This window comes from Lepisosteus oculatus, chromosome 21 (assembly GCF_040954835.1).
Source record: "Lepisosteus oculatus isolate fLepOcu1 chromosome 21, fLepOcu1.hap2, whole genome shotgun sequence".
NCBI classification, from domain to species: Eukaryota; Metazoa; Chordata; class Actinopteri; order Semionotiformes; family Lepisosteidae; genus Lepisosteus; species Lepisosteus oculatus.
Genome location: NC_090716.1, coordinates 10,317,082 through 10,340,614, shown reverse-complemented (window position 1 = coordinate 10,340,614; position 23,533 = coordinate 10,317,082). Strand labels below are relative to the sequence as shown.

General features: G+C 36.7%; 1 protein-coding gene across 1 annotated transcript in view; it reads right to left on the bottom strand.

The window, feature by feature from the left end:
• pde3b (phosphodiesterase 3B) overlaps positions 1 to 23,533 on the bottom strand; it is a 68,131-nt gene that overhangs the window by 10,291 nt on the left and 34,307 nt on the right. The window contains exons 2-8 of the mRNA XM_006642593.3: positions 10,283 to 10,333; positions 6,596 to 6,844; positions 5,566 to 5,705; positions 4,048 to 4,151; positions 2,088 to 2,301; positions 1,556 to 1,647; positions 409 to 572 (exon numbers count right to left, since the gene is read on the bottom strand). Of these exons, the coding sequence (XP_006642656.1) occupies positions 409 to 572; positions 1,556 to 1,647; positions 2,088 to 2,301; positions 4,048 to 4,151; positions 5,566 to 5,705; positions 6,596 to 6,844; positions 10,283 to 10,333 (1,014 nt within the window). The remainder of the gene's footprint in view (positions 1 to 408; positions 573 to 1,555; positions 1,648 to 2,087; positions 2,302 to 4,047; positions 4,152 to 5,565; positions 5,706 to 6,595; positions 6,845 to 10,282; positions 10,334 to 23,533) is intronic.

Genomic DNA, 23,533 nt, shown 5'->3' with positions numbered 1-23,533 from the left:
CACCAAAAACATACTGTAAAACACTACAACTAATTCTGTGTTAGTTGTAATACAGTACCTTATATTTTGATCATTTATGGCATGTATGTCCCCCTTGAAGTACACTTAAATCAACTCAGCCCACCACAGCAAATGAGTTTGACATCCCTTTGTTGTGACGTCACTCTCCTTTTTACCCTGAACTCATGAAAATCAAGGGTTGTCATTTTCAGCTACACGCATTTCCAATTATATCTAGTGCGGAAATCAGAGCCCTAGGTCATTCTTATGTAGAAAGTAGAGAAATTAAAATAAAAAAGGGTGCTTATGCCATCTCCTCCATCTGAAGTGATTTTGATGAAAGCATTTTACTTTACAGTAGAGGAACAACAACAAAAAGATAATATGTATAATCCATTACCGTCCTACCTCAGTCTCCTGACTCGTGTGTGTCTGACACTGTTGTTGTTCTGTATCCGTTTGGCTCTCGTTATCGGACTCTCTGATGTCTGGGTACTTTTCACATTGTGTTTCTGCTTTTTCGTATGCTTCCTTTATCTGAGAGCTGTCACATGGACTTTCTGTTCCTTCACCTTTGGGAAAAAAAACAGGCATTTAAATGCGTCATCATTTCATTCATGACCCATTCTCTGAAAACCAAGCACTTCTGTCTCAATCTGTGATGTTCTGAAGATTCGTTTTTTGAAGTTCTAGACAGATTTGTTATAGACTCTATTTATTATCTAAATTTAGAATAAAGATCTACAGACTTTTATCAACAGAATCAACAGAGGACGCTTCAAGATCAAAACTGGAGAACTGTGTTTAGTCAAAAACATATTTTGAAAAAATAACAACTGTCTCCTACTGCATTATTTGGTTTTTACAAAACAAAAATGTATCATCAACAGCACCCAGAATGGAAGAATGAGACCCCGAGATTCATTCTGAGATTCTGAGCCACAACAGAAACTTTGGTTTGCTTAAAAAACTAAGCCAAAAAAGAGCAGACAAGAAAATGCCTGCTTCAGAATGTGAATTATGTCTCACCCAGGTAAAACTTGAATTTTCATCCCACAAAGAATCATCTATGCGTTATGTGTAATTCTAGAAATACACCTGACGTGTACAAGATGTTCCTGCTTTTGTATATTTGCATAATCTGCAAATAATGGGGATAACTAATTTATCATGCAGTGGTTAAAGATGGAAGCTGTTTAAACACATTCTGGAATGCATAATGAGTTTACAGTATTTTTAAGCAGATCAGAAAGAGTTTTAACATTGCCAATTTAACATTAGAGTATGTTTTTATAATACTGACCAGCATGGAATAATTTTGTTACATTATGGTCTCAGGGAATAATAAAAGACAAAAAGCTCTTAGATATACATATATATTTGAATTCTGTTCTACTGTTAATTGGATAACATTTCCTGATCAAATTCCAAGACGCATTATGGCCATTCGAGTACTTATGCATGTCATCTTTAACTTCGGGTCATGATTAAACTTCACCTTATCAGTAAAATGACTGCTCCACAATCACAGTATTAATGGGCACTGAAATCCTACCTGATCTCTTGCGCTGCGTCTCAGTGGCAGACAGTAAATTAGCCTCCCCTGACTCTGCACTGGGAACTGTTTTCAGCATCTGACGTCCACAACTGATAAGGAAAAGAAAACAGAAGTAGTTTGAAATAAATCTTATTAATGTTGGCTGATACGTTTATCCAAAATGACTTCCCTTTTTACCCGTTTATACACTTGGTCACTTTATTGTAGTAATCTGTACATTTCTAAAGGATACAACAGCAGTGACACGTCTAGGATTAGAATACACAACCTTTTAGCTACAGGCACAGAGCCCTTCAATGGTCTCAGAGCAAGGCACTCTAAATATCATAAATCAAATTTAATAGTCAATATTCAGCTTGAATCAGAGCCATACATCTCCATGCATCAAATGGGCAAAATTAATCACAAACCTTCAACACCAATTCAAGAACTGCACAAAAAATGAAGTCTTGCATTTAATCCAGTCTTATGGTGCATGTCTGTTGCACTGGAATACTAACTAACTCCAGATCTACAGGAGAGTGGTTACCTTGTGCAGAGAGGAATGCTTGAAGTCCTGAACTGTTGCTGGAAGTCCGGAGAGCTGAGTGCGTATCCTAGGGGTTTATGCAGGTTGACGCTGGGTTTGGTGAGGAAATCAGCAGTGTCTGGGAACTCAACTGGGGAACGTGTCACCAGAGACCCACTGCCACCGGTTGGGCTGTGGCTTGGAGAGTTCACTGGACTCAGACTGGGGGACGTGCCTCAAAACAGAAAAACTAGGATTATTGCCCTTCCGATTTTAAGCATATACACTGTCATCTTTTAATGTAAAACGCAATAGATTGAGTGAAAGTAAATGGAAATTCACTAGAACAATTTAACCATGACTTGTCAGGATGAACAGATGTCCTGAAAGTTTAGCAAAGGTTTTCTTGTTAGCAGGTACACTACCTAGAAATCTGGCGATCTGTGGATCTCACCAAGAAAGATTGGACAAAGTCAGCATTTTCCTGGAAGAGCTTTAAGAAAAATCAGACGCGTGCATGAAAACGTGGTGAATTACAAATAGGAGGTGGTAGCTTCCCTCTGACCCAGAAATTCCAAGTTATGGAAGATGATGAACTGCAGACAACGTGTGGACATTATTCAGAAAAGCGGGGCAGCTAACCCTGGTCTCCTGGACAGATGTTAAAGTCAGACTTCTTCATCCTGACCTGGATAAAACTCCTACACTTTAAACCGCAAAGTAAGCACTCATTATCTACGGCTAACATGCTGTAATGCCCCTGAAGTGGAAATGGGCACTGCACTTCAGTGGTGAATAAAGTGAGGCTTCTTTTGCCACTGTCACATCGCCACCCTTCTACATGGAAAGTGTTGTCCAAATGCAAGGAACTACTGACAGTTCAGTGTGACTTAAAAACCTGTACTTGTCCTACTTAAAATGGTGAATAACCTTGTTTCAGAAACAGGCCGCCAAGGGATAAAACTATATCCAACAATTCGGTATGATGTATGGTCGTTATCATTCTTTTGTCACTGTTTTTGTGTCCATTTTAGTAGAAGATGTATATGCTTTTGTTGTATATTTACTGTCCACACTTTTTTTTGCAACGCCGAACCTTAGCACTAAGATTATTTATTATTCCTTTCAATCCTGCTGTGAAATGTATTTCTGAAAAGCTTGTGTCACATTTAACTGTAGATGTTTTTTTTCCTATATTATTCAAACAACAGGCAGTGATATTCAATCACAGCAAAAATGCCTTGTTCTCAACATCGGCGACACAATACGATGAGAGACTGATTCATCAATGCACTGTCATGGAGAGCAGCACACTAGATTTACAATTTGTATCATAGCTCTTACGCAGCAAATAAAAAGAATTATAGCCCTCATTTGTTTCTCAAATAATATCCAACATTAAAGTTGCTTCTCAAATGTCAACTGACTCCTCAATAAAGAAGATTATGCTTGACATTTTAAGTGGTGTGTCAACTGGTATGTCTCACACAGCAACAGAGATGTAAAGCATCCATCACTTGAAAAGCTACTTGAAGTTGCACAGAGCAACTTTCTCTTTTTAAAAAAAAACTGCTTGCTCAAACTCAAACTGCTTCACTTTCTGGAGTTTCTAACAGAAGTTCAGGAGGAAGATTAGCTCCTAATCTCACACACTTCAGCGTGCCTGCATAATTGAGTCTCGTACCTAGGTCTTCTGTTACATAGATGAATAGATTAATTGTTAGAGAAAATTAACCACTAGTTCAGTACTTCTGTTAGATCCTAATAAATGTGACAGAGGGACAAAACATGTAGAAAGTATCTGACGTGACTCTTCCAAGCTAATGTCAGCCTATCTATGTGTATAGGATGCTCAAATACCCCCCACTAACGTCCATCTATCACATGTTTATAAAAGCACAGTTAGGAGAAACTAAAGGTAAAGGTCCATCACCTGGATCACAATACAGTGTGTCAGACAAGGGCTTTGTCCAGCACCTACCTGCTCGTCTTGTTACGTGATGCGTCAGTGTCACAGACGAAGACCTTTGCTTCGGGATTGTCAAGAGGTTTGCATTGGAAGGTCCGTTTGGCTGGGGCCCTGGGCTTTAAAAATAAAGAATAGTTTTCTAGACGCTCACTCTCAAAAGCCTCCGGCCAAGATTGTTGGCAAATACAAAGGGTGAGAAAAGACTTCACTACAAGATGCATCCACTAGACAAGTATTTTATGTGGGCAGATGGTTTCCGTTATTATGCTGTACAGAATAAGTTGTGTGTGTTTAGTGCAATGTGTGTACAGTCCACAGCATTGAAGCCTGCGCAATCAGTGGTGCAAGTTCTCAGCTATCTAATTAAATCATGCAAAAGCTATTTTACTACTTTTACTTTTGCTTGGGTCTCGTTGGACATTCAAAAACAAGAACGGTATCCTTGACATTAAAAACAGTATGCCGTGGTTGATTCATTCAATTTATAAGTCAAACCACCAAGTACCAGCAGGTTTGAAGACTTAGATCATAACTCAACATTGCACTGCAGCTGTCTAGTTAATGATGACAAAAATGGAACAACACAAGAGACTGCATCAAATGCATGTATCAATAAATTAACATCATAAAGCTGGCTCCAACAGACACACATCTATGTGGACCATAATTAAGGACAGTTTGCATTCTAATGGCTTTCAGCCTAGAGTTTTAAGGATTGATAATGTAAACTGCATTTAAAGTCTCATTTTGATCCATATAAAACTACCGCAGTAAGCAATTACAATATGTTAGTCAGAGCCTGATAAAGATATAAAATTACACATTCTACAAATATGTACGTTCTACGTTAGATAAATACTTTAGACTTAGTCCTCAGTGATCACAGCTTTTAAAGAAAATAGTTCTTCTACTGAAATTACAATCTCTGTTTTAAATATTTAATTTATTGGAAAACAACTGCAACTATTAAAAGATGCACTTGTATAATATTTTACTGTTTTGGGGGCTTTTCTTTAAAAGTTGTCTTTGTAGAATGAATGGGCATTTTTGATGCCACTCTAAAGGTTCTGCTGTTGATAACAGAAAGGGTTATGGCAAGGTTTCAGATTGAACTCTCAGTATTCAGAACATAAACAGTGTTCATAAAATATAATAACAATAAAAATCTGTAAATGCACAAGTGATGCCTAAATATTCCTCTGCAGATACTTGGAACACTAATTCTGGAGTAGGCCAAGTGAGTCATCTGAACATTTTGCAGCTACAACAGTATTTCCAGATCTTCCCCTGTGAAGCAGAGCTGTGGGTTGTGTTCAGAGTCTGCCATCTACTGTGGAAATGAGGAATTGCACTGTTGGGCTGCAAAAAGGCAAAATACTGTTTTTGTTTCCACAGATCAAAATGTATACCATCATTTCAAGAAAAATACTAACAATACATTAAAAATTTGGGGTGTCTGTCTATAGATAAAATATGTTTATTCTTAAATTGATTTTAAAAAAGCATCATGATGATGTAAGCATGGCGTACCTCATAGCGCTAAATTCCTGATGAGGTCGTTTTCCATTAGTGCGCTCCCAACGAGCAGCCTCCAGAGACGGAAGTGTAGAAGATGATGTTGAGCTTCGTCGTAGCTGTTGGGTGGGTAGGCTATTCCTGCTGTTCATTCCCTGGGTGAAAGAACCAACGCATACCAAAAATCAATTTGTCATGTACAAAAATGGAAAAAGTTCACAGCATTAGTCATCAATACACTAACACACACAATCAATCAGTATTCTGAATTAGAGCCCCAGATTCTTCCCCAGAGGCTGTAAGCAAAACTGAAATTACATTTTAAGAAATCTCAATGGATTCATTTTTTTCTGCAAAGAAATTAGAGTAAACCTGCAAGCTCTTCAGCGGGCAGGCTCCTAAATATGTAATAAACTGTCCAAACATATTCCCATTAGCACTGCTTGTGTCATTCTCAGCCATTCTCAAATCTGTATATACTGTAACAGATTAAGGCAGTTATTCTGCATGCAATTTACTGTTAAAACCTGCTGAACTGTAACAAGACATTTAGGAACTTTTTCCTCAGTACATCTGAATATTTTTTCAGCACCATGAAAATTCCAATTCTGGCTTAAAGTCTACATCATGTATTCTCAATACACAGTGCTTTGGCAAACAATAGAGAGGATGCCATTTTAGACAATACTTTATTTAGAGACTTAGAGAACCCCAATCCGGTTAGTCTTATAGGTCAACTGTTTTACAGATTGGCAACACCAGCAAGCTACAAATGAATTAAACAAGAAATGTGTTCAGTTAAGAGAACTCTGGTTCTTTATTGCTGAAAAGTAGCCCTGATCAACATCTAAGCTATGCAATTTAACAAATGACTTGTTGAAATGATCATCATGGCATTGCTCCATGTCTTAAGAAACTGCTGATTTAATAGTGGCCCTACAAAACCTGCTGGTCTGGGGCTCTCCAGGACCGGGGCTGGAGCTCAACAAATCCTACAGATCCGTTTGTAAATCAGAAAACAAATGTTTCAAGCACTGCGACTGACCTTATGGGGCTTTCTCTCTCCTTTCTCTGTAGGGTCCTCCATCTCGGTGCAGGGGTAGAACCCAGGAAAAGGAGTGAAAGGGTTAACCCGAGGCCGGCACGACCCCGAGAAGGTTCCCATCAGGCTGCTGATGCTGCGCAGGGAGGCGATGACTTGAGGAGACAGGGAGGAGTCCGCCAGCAAGTCGGAAACCATGTTACGAGCTTCGTTGATGACGGAAAGGTCCACGCCGTTCCCACTTGCAGCACCCTGACACAAAAAAACAGCTACACTCGGACCCGAGCATACAGTATGTACAGTGTGTCTGTAACGCACGATAGAGGCTGAGCCAACTGAAAATAGCTTTGTGATTCAAAATAAAAAATAATCAAAATGTCTCCCCGAGGTGGCAATACACATTGTACTATGGCTATAAACCTATTTTCCATCAGATAACTGGAACAGTCTACCTATACCACTAGTAGACACTTACAAAGAACTTCCACTACCTGCAGGTATCACCTGATATTTCTTCTTCTTGTTATTGTCACCTGTGCAACACTGTGCCTTTATCCCCTGATTGTGGATGATAAAAACTGAATAAACACACAAATATTACATCTGCTTCCTTTCAGTTCTGACAAATGAAGACAAAACATATTAGATAATATTTAGGAGCTGTGTCTTTAATAGAAATAAAAGCTCAAACTTTGTAAAATGTCAAAAGTAAGGCGAATAAGAAAGGAAAAAACAGCACAGAATGCGAATTGAGTACAATACGTCTTCAAATTCCATCTCATATACTGTACAATTTGGTCTTATATTAACTCCTTTATAAAAGGGGTAACTAAGTACTGTAAATGTACGGTCACATAAATGAAGCACACTTTGCTTCTAGTTACAGTACCTCCTCCACTGTACTGCATGAAGATTTCTCAGGTTGTGGCAGATGTGAAACCGTCATGCTTGACAAGCTCTTGACTGTGTTGTAAAGTAATGCTGCTTTTCCACAAACACACACACACACTTGAGTGCCCCACTGATTAACCTTACCACCTGTGAGATTCTTTTATGTCTGACTCTGAACGCATCGAAGACAAAGGGGAAAACAGAGGCCTGTTTATTAGATATGGCCCTAGAAGTGACCTCAGTTGCGGACAGCTGCACATCTTTTAAAGAACATCCTGTTTTCTTTGCCTGTGTTGTTACCACAGTGTACTTAATGGGTGACATGTTTTATAGCCCTAAATGAAGCAGAAGAAACCGGAATGAAGTTTGGCAGCATTATGATAAAAAAAATGTTTTTTAACACTGAACTTTTTAAAAATCAAAATGGATTAAAAATGTAATGTAAAGATACATTTTAATTTTGTGCAAAAAAGTTTAGATATATTTAAATTAAGAGTTCAAATGCTTCCATATTTACTGCTATTGTAAGACATGCATGATAGACGTAATATCAAACATTGTGTCCCAGTACCTAGTTTATGCTTCTCATTAGACTCCTACTTAGTGTGTTCTGCCTCCCCTTGGTTGTCTCCTAACCTTGAGATCCATAAGCACTTTAAAATGTTTAACCAAGTTACATCTCTTTCAAAGGCTCACAGATGGAAAGCCTACAAAAGCTAGTTTGTCCCTCTTTTCCACCCTCTAATGGACATTTATTTAGGCCTTAATTTCACTACCATTACCACTTTCAACAAAGGCATTGTAACACATTCCTTTAAAAGTTCATATTATTACAAAATTCACATTATACTGTATGTTTTACACTAGGGTTTTATTAGTCCACTGATATCAGTAAAAAATGATTGTTTGATCCAGCTCTGCTCATATATGAACATGAAGGGAGTGAAGACTATGCCAAGGCCACCCCTAAACTCCAGCCATCTTTCATTTCGCACAGCACCTTAACTGCTTGAGGCACTAGGGACCTGTAGCTCCTCCAAACAGGAATATTTAATAGATTTCAAAGGCTTTTCATCTGAAACATCTTTAAGGAGATAAAACATTTCTTTAAATTAAAAAAATGTGCAGTATATAAAAAGCAAATAAGAAAATGTTTTAAATCAACCACTACCTCCGTACAGATATGGTGCATAGCTATGACTTGCAATACAACAGCACATGCTTCGCTGCCATTCAGGTTATAGGACTTGAAATGCAGTGGTATTTTGAACCAAATTGATGTCTATAAACCATGAAGAGGTTGTGAGCTTCCAGGGCTTTCACTGAGAAATGCGATGTTCCTCCATTCAGTTTCATTTATTTACAATACTGTAGGACTCACAGGGTGTAAATGTATTTACCCCACTATAGGACTCACACTGTATAAACTGCTATTTTTCCATCCATCCATTTTATGATCGCTTCCTCCAGTTCAGGGATTCAGGGAAGTCGGAGCCTACTCTGGCAAGCAAGAGGTGCAAAGCAGGGTACGCCCTGGACGGGACATCAGTCCATCACAGGGCAGACAAACATACTGTAAACACACACACATGAGGGCCAGTTTTCCCAGAAGCCAATTAACCTATAAGCATGTTTCTGGACTCTGGGAGGAACCAAAGCAGCCGGAGGAAACCCACACAAACAAGGGGAGTTCATACACACTCCATGCAGATATTCCCCAAGTCTGGAATTGAACCCCAGGCCCCAGCACTGCAAGGCAGCTATGCTGACCACTGCTACCCTAATCTGGCATTTAGCTCTGGTAAAATGTTCCTAAAGGTTAGAGGTCACCATAGTGGTTAACAGGGTTATCTGATTTACAGCTGGAAATACAACATTCTAAATGGAAGAGGCATAAAATCAAATAACAGGCTACTATTTTTTTAAAGACAGTACTTTTTACCGAACTATGATTAAAAGTAGACTCACATTAAGGGAGAAACGTCTGCAATATCAGTGAGCGTGGCCAGTTTAGATTTGTGTTAATGTGGCGAAACGGTGCCACCTAGTGCTTTTAAAAAGGCACTGATAATAAAGATATACTGTAGTACTAAACACCATCTAAGAAATCAGATCAATGTGTCTTATTGATCTTTCAAAGTTTCTTATGCATACACTAATGTAGAGTATAACAAAAGCTCAACAACAATTCATAAATGGTTAATTTTACCTTATGCTGTGTTGCATTACTAGTGTTCAAAGTTTTGTTATTAAAGAAAGGTAAGAGTACAGTACTACAGTATATGGCATGTTTTAGGAGTATAAGAATTAGTTTCAAAAGATAATAGGTCATTTGGTCCTATTAGATTGTCTAAGGATCATCTGTGACTCAAGGTTATGAATTTCAACATGACTGGGGAGCTTGATGCAAATTCCCACAACTCTTTGTGCACAAATGTACTTTCTGCAAAAAAACAGTCACAGTAACTTAAGGCACCTCTTACTAGCCTAGATGAATTCAAGACTTTGCTCTTGAAAGGCTGCACAATAAAATGAAATTCTGACACTACTGCATGAACAGACCACCCTAAAAGCTATTCATGTGATGCCATTTGCAAATTTAAAAGAACTGTATTAAATAAAAAATGATGAATAATAAAGTAATTTGTGCTAATGAAAAACTTTTTTTTACAATTTCATAGAGTTTCCAAATATCCTACTGAATATTATTTGGTAATGATCTGTAAAAAGGAGTATAGGGAAACTAAAGAAAACGTTTACAGTGAAATAAACCCAGACCTTGCAGCCTACAGATCTTACCTGATACTGGGGTTTGTACCATTGCTTCAGGTCCCAGTCCCAAAGAATCATCTGTAAAAGAGAAAAACACAGTTCAGTTCACTTCACTGGTGAAAAGGAGCAATAATAACACACTGCATGACACAGTCATAGCCATACTGGGCACGAACAAAGTGTGACCTGCAGTTTTAAACATGATGTCATCTCATCCCCCAGACAATTACAGAGCTTTGTTCAGAGATTGAGGAAGCTGATCACCACTTCAAGTATATATAAATAGCTGAAGGGAAGACACTGTGCTATACTGAAGTAGTATGCAAATATGGGACATGTTGTAAAATAATACTGGCTAGGGAAAAGTAAAGATAAAATAAAGCCTATGGACACTATAGTTTTTCTTAGATGTTTTTTTTCCATTTTGTTTTCACCAGTTATAGGTGTATAGGTGAACTTTACATTTGTTATTTAGATTAGTAAAACCACACAATTTTAAGATCTATTAAACATTTTATGTCTATACAGACATTCACCTACAAATAAAGTGAAATAAGAAAAACTGCCTGCTTGAAAAACAAAACTTGTTTTTTCAGAATTGGTTTTTCTGATACGTTCTACAGTATGTGTTATCTGAAAACCTACAGTACGCAGCACTTGCTGAATGCACTGTGTGCAGCCTGTAAAATGAGTTCTTTTTTTACCCCTAAGAACTAAGCCTTTCCTCCATATCCTTTTTGTAACGCTAACATTTTGTAATGTTATTTTAGAAACACAGTGGTAAAAGGTGTACTCCCTCTTAGTAACGCACAATTCACAGATGTTCATTCGCACTCATCTTTCACTTCGATATGCTCTAGCTGAGGCATGTGTCAAGTGAGTAACATACTACGAAGTAGCAAAGATCTCTTATCTATCACGAGACTAAACACAGCATATCATGAGTTTACAAGAGTTTCTCCCACGCTGACAGCATGCCTTCATCTACTGAGTCCAACCTTTCCACACAGAGACATCAAAGAACTCAGATGACCAGGTACCTACAGCACCATTTGCCAAGTAGAGTCATGGCCAGTTTTTATTTGTTTGTAGTCCAAAGGTCTCCCTATTTTTTCCGTTAGATAATAAAAAAGAAAAAATGTGGATGAAGAGGGAATTATAAAAAACTGCTTATTAATAAATCTGTCAAATTAGCTACATTTTTAAAGGCGATGTAGATTTAATTAACATTAATTCATTGCTGCTGATTCACAAAAAAAGTCCTAAATATTGAAACACTGTATCTATTAAATTAAATGGTAGGTCACAAGAATGTCTAAACAAGGCTGCTCTGTTCTGTATAAACTCTGTCCTTAAGGGAGGAAGCTGCACTGGATACATGGATTCGTACCGTCCCAAGTGCAGTGAACACAGTTAGCACAACTAAAACAAGCCAACAAAAAAGCAGCATAACTGCATTCAGCTTCATTTCCTTCAGAATTTATAATGTTATAAGGTTTTTGAGGTACGTATTCATTTTTGGTGTCAATTATATACCAAAATCCTAGTACGGAAATCGTAAATTGTGGTATGCAACACAATAGCGAAGTTCTCTTTATCTTAACATTTACTTCTGGGTTACAGTCTTTCGGTGAATTGAGATTAAAACCAAACTTATGCCTCATGCAAAAAAAACAGAAAACCACTAAAACCGCAGTAAAACGTCACCAACGGCCTTTCAGATCTTATCAGGCCTAATTACGTCAATTGGGTTTTATTTTCATGTTATCTGTGCAGACAGAAAACTCACAAAACATGAGGCCACTCAAACAGTGTTGGCATTGTGCTTGACAAAACTGCTTAGACTTTTTGACATCTACTATTTTATACGTATACTTTTCTTCCACAGTTTTATCAAGCATGGCTGAATAGGCCACCATCATGACTTGGAGAGGAGAACAAATAAGAATCAATCTGTTTCACACATGTGACATTTTCAAACAGATATTGAGCCTTAATATAGGTTACACCCACAAGCTGTTTGAGGACTTCAGCAATAGAAAACATATTACAATACAGTCAATTAAATTGTGTTTTCATTGAAGAATTTCAAGATCAGGATTTGATACCTACAAGAAATTTTAAGAAAACAACAAGACAGGACATAAAGAGCATTAAGCAGGATATATGATACAAAATAATCAATTTTCCTGCATGCATGAGCTCAATATAAACACTTGGAAGGCATTTACAAAAATGTACTTGGTTTATAAACTTCTGTACACACAGTCTTATGCAACAAGACCCCTTATCTTAAAGACTTCAGTGGTTGTGCCACAAGGTGGCACACAATAGCTAAAGGGACCACTGATAACAGCTCTATTTTATTTTTCTGTACTGGTTTGGCTTTTCTCAAGATCCAAATGAGGACAAATAAAATTCAAGAGTATAGCACCTCCTGTCACTTTATAATTATTCTGTATTTTAAAATGCCCCACTATTAAAATTCCCCCCCCCGATAATCTTACCCTTTTTCTCATGTAAATCTTGAATGAATCATTGTTGCTGTGTTTAGAAAAAGGCTGATATACTTCACTCTTAGGGAGACATACTTGGTTTTCTATTTAGTCTGACCACTTTTTCTTTTAAAAAAACACCTTACAGTAGTTCCCCTGATGTGATCAAATTCTATCAACACATAAAACCGTTAAGAGAGAGTTTTAAAAGTGAAATGACCAGAATCAAACCGTATACATCAGGTATGAGTTATATTACATTTAACCTCTCGGTGGTAATTAGATCGATCTAAACACTGCATAGACATTCTGGAGAAACTGTCCTGCTCTGCTTCATCTAGTCCAGCTGCGATATGACTTACAGACACTCATCTCCGTCTTGTGGCTAAGGGTGTACAGAGTTAAAAAGAATTTGCAGGGTGAGCCACAATTCTCGATGCTTTTTTTTCTTCCAACAAAGAGAATTTGTTAATCCTGTCACACTGTCGTCTTCATATCCAAAAAGGACGCCTCTTCTAACAGCTGCCTGTGTACTGACATTCTCGTGTACAAGTTGTTTCATTCCTAGACAAAATTCCCTCGTTAAGCACCATGAATGAACAGAAATTTGGTTTAGATTTTTTCTGGAAAGCTAGGAAATATTTTTATAATAAAACATTTCATTGCAATAAATAACCTGATGTATTTACTACATTAGTATGAAATATGAACACCACTGGACCACCGAGATCTTAAATTCCTCATAAACCATTTTTATGATTTGATCATACAACTTCCCCTGTTTTGTGTTATGAATTATAATTAATTCTATTTCTGTTTTTCTGTTTTTGTGCCTACAATGAACCTATAACAATGAGTGTTTCTGGGAAGTGCTCAGTTTTATTTTCACTTAGAATATATTTTTGGAAAGCCTAAGTATCTTTTTTCTCCTGGATTTATATTACCTTTAGATGTTTCCAATAAAAATAATGGATTCTTCTAAATATAATTTAAAGCGACTGTAGATAAAAAAAATATCAGCAAAAGCATTTAACGTTTTCCCAAATTATTTAAATGGGCATACAGTTTTGCAAGCTGTTTAAATATTTATTTGTTTTTTTTCCCTTTTGTTGTTTATTCCAGATGGAGAAAGTACATTTTCTACACCCATTATTGTGCCTTTTTTTAGATCAGAAGATGTTTTCATTGATCAAATGGAAATGATCTTGGTTTGTCATCAGCATATGTTTGACACTGCTAGACATTAGTTCAGTAAATAAGTATTTCCATGACAACCCAGCATAGAATTAAGCAAACAATGATACAAACACCATAACAACTTGATGCCGGAAAAAAATGTAGGAAGTCATCACTTGTGGAGTATACAACATCTGTAACTTGGTGACACTGAGTAAGACTTATAGCTCAAATCTAACCTAGGTCTTAAGATCACAAGGAAGGTTAAAGATTAGAGAAGGCTCCCTAGAAAAATGTCAAAATTCAAAATCTGTCTTGACATTTCTTCTGTATGATTATGATTATGAGACCATCTGTTAAAATCGACCTTAATGAATTAAGATGTTGTAGACAATGTAATCTGTTATATAAATTAAGTCACCAATTGTATTTTCTAGATTTCAGTGATTTCTTTGAATCTCACTGACTAACACATACATTAGGCTGCTTTTAGCTTGCTATGCTACCCTTCTCTTCTTCGCAATAAGGTCAGTCTCGCTTATAAAGAAAAAAAAAAACAGAAAAAACAGAAAAGTAACATATTTAAAAGTCCAGGTTCAGAGAAAGGGCATAAAGCTCATCTTACGGCATTTTAATGGTGATGAACTGAGCATACTGAAAGTATTTGTCTGACCTCGTCCGGTAGGTCTATAATACTGTACAATGCATCTGCAGCTGGAAATGTACAGCTAGCTACAATACTTCTTTTTACTTTGTACAGGCAGCTAAAGTAACTGCTTACTACGTTTATTTTCACATACTTGTATCTTAAATATTAAAATAAATAATAATGCTGTTGTGCAGATACGATACAATATGTAATTGTAAAACAAAAAAAACATTATGTCATGAAGCTGCAAGTCCTGTACACACTCTACAGCAATGCTTAAGGACACAACCTGCTTGTCAAGACAGTAGTTTCCTGATTCATAATTCATTACAACTGGTTATATCCATTTTTGGAGTGTACTGCATATTTTTGCTTTCTTTTTGACAAAGCCTTAATTTTCTTAAGGATATACTACATGTCCACATATCAACCCTTCATTTAGCATATACAGAATGGTCTTGACCTGACCTGATTCATTGCTGTGGTAAACAGTTCACACACTGAGTGTCAATCAATAAATTGTATTATTATAGAGTGCCTTTCAATAATTCTCAAGACACTTATCATGAAGTCTACAGCTAAAAAATATAGTAAACAAAAAGGACAATAAAAATATGTATGAATGTGACACTAAGGGAAAGAAATATGGATTGCAGGCCACTGAAAACAAGTTAGATTTCAAACAAGCTACATTTTTAATACGGTCAGAAAGAGTATTCCAAAGATCAGGAACTAGATCCCCTAATTCACAATGGGAAGACGTCCTTCGAATACTGAGGAACCAGCAGAATGAAGCTCGCGAACTGGGATATCCTGGGATAGTAGCTCTTGAATGTGCAGAGGAGACAGCTCATGTAATGCCTGGTTGATCAACAAGAGAATTTGATGGTGAAGTAATATCTTGGATGAATCAGCTAACAAAGATACTAAATCACAATGAGTAATTGTCCAGCAGTGTAACGAAATATGTGCTGTAGAAATATCAATATGCTATTGGAGACCTTCCATTTCTGCCTGTTTGTTTTATTTCTAGGATTGGGAATATGTGTGACTGCAAACGAGCATATTCAAAAACTTGGTCCCTGGGTCATGTGGTTTAACAACGCTCACAATGACAGCCTATAATTTATGTTGTCTTACATACCTTACATAACACAGCAAACTTATCAGTTTTGTAAACCAAAACCCAACAGCAGCAATAAAATATTTACAGCACAGGTGTTTGAAAAAGGTGGCACTATTTACACAACCCCCGCTAAAAAAATAAATCAACACCATGGACTGCTCTGGGCAATGCAAACTGATTCCATTCTGAGAGCTTCCCATCATATTCAACAAGGCTTGGTGAATAAGGCAGGGTACTTGTGTTCCGCGAAGCAAACACAAAGTTGATCCAACAAAAATGTTCTTGTAAAGACATACTGTAAAGCAGGGAATCACCTTCAAGACATTCCTTCAAGACAAGTGATAGTTATGATCTTGGAGCAGAGCTACCAGCCAAACTGACAGCCCTACAGTCTTGTATGGGCACTCAGTACTTTGTACTTCGTATATTAGCTAGACCTCCAAAACCATCACTGATATGCAAATAGGTTTATCGTAAGTCTCAGGATAGGGAGGTAACCAACTGTGTGTTTCGATATACTGGACAAGCACAGTTTATTTGCATGAGTTTTTTTTTTCTTTGCAAGTTGTGTATCAAAGAAAACTTTTAAAACTGCGAGTTTCATGTAATAAAAAGCACATTTATTTAACAATAGTTTGCCATGCTCAATTTTAAATTATGCTTCATTCAAGCATGCTAAATTTTGAGGATATGGAGTGCACTAAAAAGTCCTTAAAACACCTGCACCATATTAGATATGCAGCTGCCATGTCATTTATGATAAAACCGCATATCTGACCCTAGTTATTAAGAATCACAAAAATATGTATTCACTACTAACAAATGGCCATATGAACTGCATTAATATATTGGACAAGAATGATAGCGTTGTATGAAACACACCAGAATATAAATTACATTTTGAAAACTGAAAGAGGGTGATCAGCAAGATTCATAGGAGTGAGCAAAGGAAGTTTCTGTTTTTCAAATTAAGCCAATAGAATTTCTCCCCAGCAGTCGCTACTGTAAAACCGAGGTCTGCACTGCTGATATTGACGTCAGAATTAAGGCACGCTCTAAATCCCCTCATTCTGCAGATAATGTGGCTCTTGAAATGGACGGTACGATAGCAGTCAGTGAGCCCTGAGGATTAGGACTAGTATCACATCTGGAGTGTGCCAATCTTTCTGCATAAGATGGGATATGTTCTTCAGTATTTGTGCTAAACAGCAAGAGCACTTTTCTTAACTCACAATTAAGAGTTTCCTTATGTTTCAAAGGACCAATTCCCAAAAAAACAACCTAATGAGTAAAGTCATTCTGGCCATCACTGAGTTTCCGTGTTCAAGTGCAGAAATGTCTAACAGATTAATTGACGTATTTATTTTAAAAGGAAACTGTGCAGATGTATTTTTTTTCCTATTTTTGAATTAATGAATTACAGGCCTTGGTTTAAGTGTGTGTTGCAGCTTCAGCGACTAAACGTAGAAACAATGTTTTCATAGAATCACAAAGTAATTGAAATGTTAAGCATAACTTCCGATACTGTTTTCCTGCAGTAAATCAGATATTTATTCAGAGATACCAGCAGTTAATGTGGAAACCACAGAGGGAGATTGAAATAAAGAAGTTCACTGTCCTGTGTCCAGAATTAAATAAAATATAAATAAATAAAACCAGCATATAAGATATTTTAAAAAATACATTTACCCTGAGCACTGTGATTCACAGACATTTTGTAGCAATTCCAATAACACAAAAAAAAACACAACTTACATGGAGTTTTTATTATTTGTGAGATATGACTTATACTAGGCCTCAGCATACTGTATATCAAATGACAGCACCTGGTACCGTCTGCTAGGCTCCTGAAAGTCTTTAAATCACAGGGTATATCAATGCTTCACTTCTCAAAGACATGTAAAGGAGAGTATAAGCAAATACAAGTGCATACAGAATAATCAATCATTATGACAATAGAATATTAAAATCACTTTGTCGTTTTATCACCATCATATGTTAACAACTCTTTCGTTCTTCAAGATGAAATGTTGATGAACACATAGCACATTTACAAATCTTGCTGTACTCATGCTGTTTCCCTGATTTAACTATGCACACAACTTCTCACAAGTCTTAGCTTATAGAACCTGCTCTTTTGCTGAACAGCAAGGAGCCAGCTAAAAGTCATTCCCTATAACAGCCAATAACCCTGCAGCACGACTATGAAAATTATCAAGCATGTGGAAAAATTCTTGGAAATGAACAGGGGGCATGTGTTGGTAAGCTTGTGTGTCTTTTCACACCTGCTCCTCAGATTTCTGTTCAGGTGTTACTGTGGTCAGTGTATTTTTAAATACCAAATATTATCTTGGCTCTTTTGTTTAAGTTCCCTTCCTGCTGCCATTGGGCACATACATAAAAAGAACAACTTTGCATAATAAGAAACAGTTGCTTTGCCTTCTCCTATCATAGTTAAATTTTAATATCAGAAATTCTTTACCTTTGACTCTTGTCCAGAAAAACTATTGTTTTATCACTTGGAAAACAAATACACTGCAGAATTGAACTAAATCTCTTCCTTCTCTGTGATAGATGACAATGTTTTGAAATGAAGACAAGAAGGCAATCTGCTAACTGAGAACTTAATGTAGTTGGTAAAAGAAGAGATTCTAAAATATTTATTATTTTATTTACAAAAGAAAGGGCAAAAGATTTTAGATGAAGGGATTAGTATTACTGTCAACCTCCCTTCTATCAGGCATCACAGGTCTTTAAGGAAATAACCACAGCCACATACCCGCAGATTCTCAATGAGAAAAATAACTGCTTATAAGCATTAGTGGATTCACGTTTTGAGATTCACAATTTCAACAACAATCATACTAAATTATTCAAAGGACTAAGTGACTAGTACAGAATATGCCTGAAAAGATATCAGAAGCAGCAAACCATCATAGTTCATAGACAACTGTGTATTCTTAAATTAATCATTGTGATACTTACTGTAAGTTAGCATATCAGTCTGTAAAACAATGAACTCAGTTATTTTAGGGGATCATTAACACATCACTTGACCTATTTAATATAATTATTCACCTATTTAATAACAAATATAGATGGGACTTGCAATCAGTAAGAGTTGTGATCTTTATTTTTATACAGAATAATTTAATCTCCCTGTCACCCGAAATCTATAGTGCACATCGAAATTTAAAACCACAAAACCCTCAACTTGAAAAACCAAAGAAAGTGCAGCATCTTTGCACACACTCAAACAGCCAAACAGAACAACACATACTAGCACTAGATCATGTACAAAAATACTGTATCCTCAGTACCTCCACAGGTGTAATAGATTTTGAATGCTATATTGGGGTTTCCCTTATAGAAGGAGAGTGAGCAACACATTAGTTTAGAAAATGATGCTTTATAGATGCTAAAAGTTCCATTAATACTGAATTCTGCATGAATTACACATGAAAAGATAAAACGTTCATTAAGAAATATCCAAGTAATCATTCATAGATCTTAGTTCCTACCTTTGCTAACACTGTATTAATTTTCCTTAAAAAAATGTATAAATGGAATTTGTCTATGTTGTTGAATCGCATTCTGGCACTGCTGCCCAGTGCTGTCGCACTTGGCGGCGTGAGGCATCTCATCAATAGCTCCCCAAAAAGAGTCATGTGGGTGAGTCCCAAAAAGCAGATGGAAAAATCGGGATGTAGCCAAGTATTTGCTGACTAGGGCTTAGAGCTCCTGCTGAGCACCGGGAGTACACAGACAGGTACAATTACAACCAGTGCTGCCCTCAGGTCACCCAGATACTGCCAAACACACAGGGTCACTCACGAAGCAAACTGCCGAACTGTAGCAAACTACAGTGTGGCACAAGAAATGCATAGAAACAGATTCTACAAAACTCTGCACCTTATTATACATTATTCTGAACAATGTACTGTAAACGTTAATTCCATATTGAAAATTGCAGTGTAAAAAGTAAGAAGAAAAAAAAGAATGTAAGAATGTTTCATCTGTGGAACTTTCTTCAGGTGCAGGTTTCAAAATTTTGAAATGCTAAACTTACAAGAAAAATACAGCACTTCGGTATTCAATTACTAGCAAAAAAACAGCAACAAATGTCAGAAAAATCATAATAAATGTTCAATGTAGACAAAAAAATGATAGTATCTGTTAAGACAGAACCCTTCACAATAAACACAGAGATTCCCAATTTCCTACAGGACAACACTTAGTATCCATACATTGGCAATATTTACAGAACATGGAGAGTCCAACAATGTAACAAGACAGTAAGCCAGAAAAGGGTTCTGTGTGCGTGCGCAGTAGGGCAGGCTCAAGGAATGCAGAGTGCTGTGAAAATGAAGGTCTAAAAGCTTGCTGTAAGGAGTGCAGCAGTATTCAAATTTATGGCTCATCTCCTTCAGGCCACCTGCCTCAAACCAAAACAGCTGCTAATGACGCAAACCGGGATGACAGCCAACCTGGCCGGCATACAGCTGCATACCCTGGAGGGTAATTAATAAGTCACAAAGAGTTCTCAATTATACAAGCATCTCTGAAGCCCGAGGCCTTGACCAGGGCGAAGAATACAGCTCTTTTTAGTATTATTTTTATAAAGAACCCAAACTGAGGGCACACACAGAAGCACCAAGCCAGCTACAAGACCTCTGACGTGGGGAGAGGCTTCCTTTTTCAAGCGATTTCCTCACGACTGAAGACGCAAAGTAATGTTTTTGGCGCCTCGTAACTGTAACACGATCCAGTCATGCAGTAAATCCATCCTGAAAGTGTTGTGCTGTTATGGTGAAATTGAATTCAAATCTGCAGAACAGAATTGCTATTTTACCGCTGTGTTCTTCTGCTACAGAGCAGCAGCAGCAGCTGTCCTGTCTCTGCAAGGTACATATAGTAAATAAATATTTACCAAAGAGGTTTTGAATAAAGCTACAACACTTCTTATAGATGGGAAAATTACACAAAAACTGTTAGTTATCAGCACCACCTGCAGTACCTTGAAAGGATAAAACTATAGTTATTAGTCAACATGTTTAAATAATTCAAATTGTGCTATACTCTCCTGGCAGAGAAATGTTGGACCAGATTTGTTACATTTTGAAAACTAAAAAAATACTTTCCCCTTTTCCGAAGGCAACATAAACCTACCAAATTATAATATTAAAGGTTTCATGGATGTACACAAGTTATTGTTTATGGTGTTCAACAGGCCCCACAGGAAGCCCATAGTTTCAATGAAAAGGTCACACTTTTCTTGTAAAGGGATATTCCTGCACTTCTCTTCAGAGAACATTCGGTACACATGACCAGAGCAAGCAACATGTGCTGCTTCGGAGTAAGACTCTTCCACAGCTCTTATTGACATCAATCAAGAAAATCCATGTAATCTGTTTTCACATCTCATCCAACCTTCGCCTGCCTTCATATTTTCTCGAGAGTCACTTGCACTTTGACCTGTTTCGCCCACAGTAAATGCCAGGGATGAAGAACCACGAGAAACTCAAACCGATGCCTATCAGTTAATACTCTCTGTCTACAGAGCAGATGGTCCATAAATTGTTTAAAATCGAGCTCACGCATATGAAAAAAAGGCTGAGGATATGAAAAAGAAAATCAGAAGGATTTGTTTAGGATGCTGGAAGACAATTAAGGAAACACTAACATAAAAAATACATTTTATTTCATTTTAAACATGAAAAATATAGAAACTATAAAACTATAAATTACCCTTTTTTTTCAACTGATATGGTGTTATAATTTCTAGTAATTATTACATTCCCAGGGAAGTTGTTTGCACCAGTCCCTAAATTATTATTCAGAAATTAAACCATGTAAACCTATTTCTTTATTAATAAATGCAGTGTGTGCTATTATTTAAAAGTGGACACGGCAACAAAGGCAGAGGTTGAAACATGGAAGACTCTCAGCAAATTTCAGGGAAATTGGGGGAAAGAAATTGTTTCCACTGGTAACATACAGCTGTCCAAAAGGTAACTGTGAAATGACGGACGTTACACATGATGTTGTAATACGACTGTTGTGCACATCATTTTTTTTTCACAAATATCTTCACAACTGTCACTCTAGCCTTTTCTTCTTAAAGTTTCTTTTCCTGGCAAGATGCCAGACAGAAAAAAGCTAGCATAATGACAAACACGTGTTTGCAGAAAAAACAAAGATGCCACAAGCTGAGGAAGGTCAACCCAATTACGTCAGAAATGAACTTTATCCCACAATGGCACATTTCAAACTCAAACGCCCCATTTCTATTCTGCGACTCTCAGTCCCCCTAATTCCATGTCTTAAAACTTGCATGAAAGCTAAAAAAGGAGATCTGTGTATTGCACCATCCATCATTTGTTGAGAAAAATATATCTATAAAGGGAGGCTCCTGCACAAAAACACAGCAATTATTTTTACATTACAGAAGTTCATGTTATTATTCACGTAATATTCTAATAATGTATCCAATACCTAAACAATGTTGGGCTATGAACACAAGTGCTTTTAAATGTGCTTTTGTGATCATTTTTGGCGCCAGTCAGTGCATATAGAAAAGAACCAAGGAATTGTAGGAAACTGCAAAGAACTAAGGCAATAAAGGTTAGTAGTGGTATTTTCCCTTTTCTTTCTGTTTGGATTACTTTTGGAAGTAAAAAGAATGTCCCATCTGTAAAAAAGGCTGCACCACACACAGTTTATAAACTCTTATTGGGCTGATTTAGTTAAAAGAATCATATGTCTGTATTATAAAACTAGTTATCTGTAACCCACACCCCAGAGAATCCTGCACGTTTACTTAGCAAAGTACCCACATTACATTTTAAGATGAAAGATTTTTAAATACACTGAACTACACTGGCTCCAGTCTGGATTTACAGTAAGGTGGCAAGGTTTAGAAAAATAATGTTGCAATATTTGACTTGAACATTTTCTGATTTCATTACAGGCGTTAATTTTTTTTATCTACAAAAAAAAAGCGTTTTGAACAAATAAAACAGAATATAAAGGCACACATTGAGACCTGCAACTGAGAAATTAGGCTTGTACAACAATTCTATCAGTTCTGTGCAATAGATTTATGAATGACCTTTTTATCATAATGAAACAACTGACACTTAATCAGTGACAAAAAGAAAGGAAGAGTTTGTTCATTATGTGGTATGGTCTGATATGAATCTACCTTAGCTGGTTAAAGTTTATTACATTCGGTGCCACAGCTAGATTACAGTATCTTACTACACTAGTTTTGACTGGCAAAGAAAACCCATTGCACACTAGAAAAAAACATTTTAAAAAATGTAGTCCGTGAAAATGATATAATCCTGAATACAGGGTTTCATTCCAGTGTTTATACCAAACAACTCACCGTAAATCACAGTGTAAGTAGCTGCAGGCAGCCAGTCTTTCTTAATCGTAAAGTTTTATGTGTGTTTTTACCAGCTGTACATCTAATCACCAACAAAAAGAAATCCATGAATTGAGAACAAATGTGAACAAATGTGAAATCTTTATTTAAAAGGGCATTTTGTATGTACACTAAAAGAGAATACTACTAAGCTGATGAATGAGTAAAGGAAGAATTGTTTATTGTTTGTTTGGGTGTTTAAACATAGTTCAAACTACAAGTAAAGTTTTTGTTAGGGCAACCTTAGAGTTCTACACCTTAAATACAAAACCTTGACAATTAACAAAATATATGATTATTGCTCTCTAACTTGGCTGTATAGTTCCAAGAACTGATATCTATGCAGAGATAATTTATGAGTAGGAAAAAATTCCAGTTCCTCTTTAGAAGGGCTAAATTTAAG